The sequence below is a fragment of the Orycteropus afer genome, unplaced genomic scaffold (genome assembly GCF_000298275.1).
Source record: "Orycteropus afer afer isolate SDZICR_OR568_19922 unplaced genomic scaffold, OryAfe1.0 scaffold00388, whole genome shotgun sequence".
NCBI lineage: Eukaryota > Metazoa > Chordata > Mammalia > Tubulidentata > Orycteropodidae > Orycteropus > Orycteropus afer.
Window position 1 is genome coordinate 220,824 of NW_006921975.1, and position 4,179 is coordinate 225,002.

Here is a 4,179-nt window from a genome sequence, read left to right on the forward strand (position 1 = left end):
ACCATTCCCTGGAGAAGGATGTCATGCTTGGTAGGGTGGAGGGTCTACGAAAGAGGGGGAGGCCTTCAACGAGATGGATTGATACGGTGGCTGCAATGATGAGCTCAAGTATAGCAGGGATTGTGGGGGTGGCGTGGGATAGGGCAGTGTTTCATTCTGCTGTGCATGGGGTCGCTATGAGTCGGAAACGACTCGACAGCACTTAACAACAACAATGGTGAAAGTGGGAGGGGAGACAACAGACCATTTATAAAAGATTAATCCCAAATCTCAATCTGAGCTCTATGGTACTGGCAATGGTAATGTTTTAGAACTTTCCTAAAGTAATAGAAGGGGCTCTGGAGCTAACCAAAAGGTTGGCAGTTCAAACACATCAGCCACCCCATGGGAGAAAAATGTGGCAGTCTGCTTCCTAAGATTTATGGCCTTACAAACCCTATAATGCAGTTCTACCTTGTCCTACAGAGTCGCTATGAGTAGGAATCGACTCTATGGTAGTGGGTTTGGTTCTGCTTTTTAAAGCAACTAAGACTAACAATCTACTTCCGTAGTGATATTGCTTCGGAAACCCAAGGAGGGGTCGCTATGAGTCAGGTCCGACTTGATGGCACATAACAACAACAACAACAACAACAACAAGATTAAAAAGACTACTTTATTTCTAAGCTAATCATCATGAATATATTAAAGTATCTTCCAAAACATCCCTAAAAGTCCTATCTAAATGCTAAGAAAATAAGCAAAATAATGATTTAGTATTTGTTTAATATTAAGACCAGAACATTATCAAAGAAAATAAACAGAGAATTCTTGTTTTAGGTACACTTGAAAGTATATATACTCTACTGCAGGGAATTTGGCACATTCTGCTACTATCTTAAATTACAGAGATTTATAGCTAGTGAGGACCTCTTGTGCCACAGTGGTTAAAGCACCGAAAGGCTGGTGGTTTGAGCCTACCAGCCACTCTGCAGGAGAAAAATGAGGCAGTCTGTTTACATAAAGATTACAGCCTTAGAAACCCTATGGGGCTGATCTACTCTGTCCTATAGTGTTACTGTGAGTCACAATCAACTTGATGGCAGTGGGTTTGGTTTTGGTTTAAGGCTTCTTTTAGAGTCACACATTTCTATGATATAGAGCAGGGCTGGCAAATTTCCTATAAAGGGGCAGATAGTAAATATTTTGGGCCTTACAGGCCACACAGTCTTTGTCACACATTCTTTATTTATTTTTATAGCCCTTTAAAAAATGTAAAAACCATTCTTAGCTTGTGGGAAGCAAAAAACAGGCTATAGTTTGCCAATCCCTGATCTACAGATAGGTCTACAAATTTACTTCCACTAACGATAGTCCGTGTGTTTTTGTGCTGTATTCCATAGGTCCTTCCTCCTACTTCAAGAGTCCAAAATCACCCTGTACTTAACAACTACTTTAAACCCCTTCCCCAAAATTAAAAGATATGACTTGTTAATTTATATTATTTTGTTAATAAGATACAGTCTTTGTAACCTAAGTTATTAATATGTAATTGGGAACTCATAGGCTTTTGTCCCCAGTAAAAGAAATTTCAGAAATAAGAACAAGAGAAAAGATCAACTACAGAGTACACAACAAAAAGTCTAAAACGTTCCATGATGGAACTATATATTTGCAATTTATTTCATCTATCAAATGCTTCGGTCTTCCCTGTCAGTATGAAAAAGCAATTAGTACAATTAAAATGGCTCAATGGGTAAGCTGTGCTAGAGAAAACAATGTGCAAAGGATGATAATAAAAGGAAAGTGTAAGATGTAAACTACCCGGGATACAGTCTTGTAAGGGGGTGGGGGGCATCTAAAACCAAGAGTTTAGTTTCTACATATTATAGTGCCTTACAGAGCAACATCTTCAGACAGACCTGGCTTCAAATCCTTTAACCACTGAGGCTCTCTGGATCTGTTTCCTCGTCTATGAAATAGGGAAGTTCCCTAATGTACAAGGTTTATTTAAATACTAAATTAGGTAACATGCTCCACAGAACACACATACTATATTGTCAAAAAGCTGCTCTTATTATTATAATAAATCCTTGATGTGATACCTAACACCTCACCCATAGCAGTGGCTACATATAGTTAAATACTGTGCCACAGAAACCTTGGAGGAGTCTTCTATACACATATCACTCTGAGTCTTGTTGTAGCTTGTAAAAAAGCAAAGACAAAAGCTGATTAAGAAAAGATTATTTTCTAATAACCATGTACTGCCCTCAAAAATGATGTCTGTCTTTAGATGAAGTCACATTTTTATTCCCATTTACTCCCTTTTCCCATCTTTCACTTCCTCCCCACCTCAATTTCTCTGTCTCCCTGGCAAATTTTCTAGTTTCTTTGATGCTAAGAAAGCATACAAAGTCATGTAATACATGGACTATGCACACTCTAATACACAAGGACTAGTTAAATTATGTTCCCTTCAAAAAATGCAATGCTATGCCACCATTAAATTCAAAGAGAGCTATATTCACTGATAAGAAAATTGTTAACAATATACCATGACTTTTAAAACCACAGTTTGTATAGTATGGTTCCATTTAAATAAAATTCTATATACATGTTTAGATATATGAATGTGTATAAAAATATGTTCATTAAAATGGTTTAAAAAATAAGTTACCTCTAAGTGATAAGATTATGGGAACTTTTTACTTTGTTCGTTATATTTTTCTGTTATTTAAATTTTTAAAAGTAAATGTTGCATGCAATAAAAATATTAGATCATTGAGGGGGATGCTGCACAACAAAACATAGCCATCTCTTGCACAATGTGTTTAAACACACAGAGTCAATGATTTCACCATTTATCATGCTATCCATAACCCTCAAGCTACCCACTCATACTTAACTCACATTCTATTGACTCAGAACTTAACTTTCTCAGTATTTATCTTTGACATTAATTAAATCAAGAGTAAAACAATTGTGCACTTTAGTCCATTAGAATAAAACTGGTTGGTTTTTAGAGGGTTTTAGAATAAATTTTGTTTACTGTTTTGTTTTATATGACTATTCGTGGGAAAATAAAAATAAAGCCAAGAGAACACCAAATTTGCTTAGTATATGTACATTAAAAAATGAACCATTAGAACAATGATGTTATCATCCATTCCAACTTGACAGCAATAAATTACATAATCAAAACCAATTACTTGATCTAGAATCAAACAGGCCCCATATATTCAGAAGGCTTACCACATTAATCATGAAAAAAATAAGTCATTTTTAATCTATAAAAAAGGCTGAAATATAACCACGTAAAATTATTTACAGTATTAAAACAATTCTATATATATATCACCTCACAACCAAAATAGTCTCATATTTAGTACATACTTTGCCTTTGCCTTGCTTTTGGTTTTTTCCTTCAATATCTTCAAAATCTGTGTCAGAAGAAAAATGTGTCTCTGACTCCCTGTGACAGAAAAATAAACAAATATTTAAAACCTTCCTTAGAAATATAGACAGACTTCCTAATTTTTACCACATTTTCTAAAAGAAAGGCTTGGTTAAGTCATTGCCAAAGCTCCACATTAGCATGAAAATTGAGATGCTTTCCCAAAACATCCGACCACTGCACATTATCAAACACCCAAGATTACATAAGCAACTACAAAACCAGCACCCTAAAACATATGTCTAAACATTTTTTTTTTAATTTTTGTTCATTTTTAACCAAAGCATAAAAAGTAAACCCCTAGGCTCTCAAAATTTAACTCTTGGAATTGAAGTGCTTTCCTTTTCTGGTTCAAAGACCATGGCAATCAAGGAAAACTGTATTTTAACACTGAACATTGTATGAATTAGGGAACTTAGCAATATTAAAGATCCTCTGACATCTCCTACATGACTCAAAAAAAAAATACTTCAAAATCTATGCATGAAGTCACTATAGAAACATATTTCTGAAGAGGGATGCACAAAACCTATTATTTAATTTTATTTATTTATTTATTTGTTTGTTATTTGTTATTTATTATTGATTGATTGTGATTTGGGTGAAGATTTACAGAGCAAATTCACTTTCCATACAGCAGTTCACACATACTTCATGTCTCATATCATTGACCACAGTTTACCACAATGCAACAGCTCCCCTCCCATTTCCTCCCCATAGTTATCTCTTCCCAGTGTCCATCC

At 35.0% G+C, this 4,179-nt stretch overlaps 1 protein-coding gene across 1 annotated transcript in view; it reads right to left on the bottom strand.

Moving 5' to 3' along the window:
• STAG2 (stromal antigen 2) overlaps positions 1 to 4,179 on the bottom strand; it is an 86,832-nt gene that overhangs the window by 78,245 nt on the left and 4,408 nt on the right. Inside the window, exon 2 of the mRNA XM_007953360.1 lies at positions 3,376 to 3,454. Coding sequence (XP_007951551.1) covers positions 3,376 to 3,454 — 79 coding nt within the window. The remainder of the gene's footprint in view (positions 1 to 3,375; positions 3,455 to 4,179) is intronic.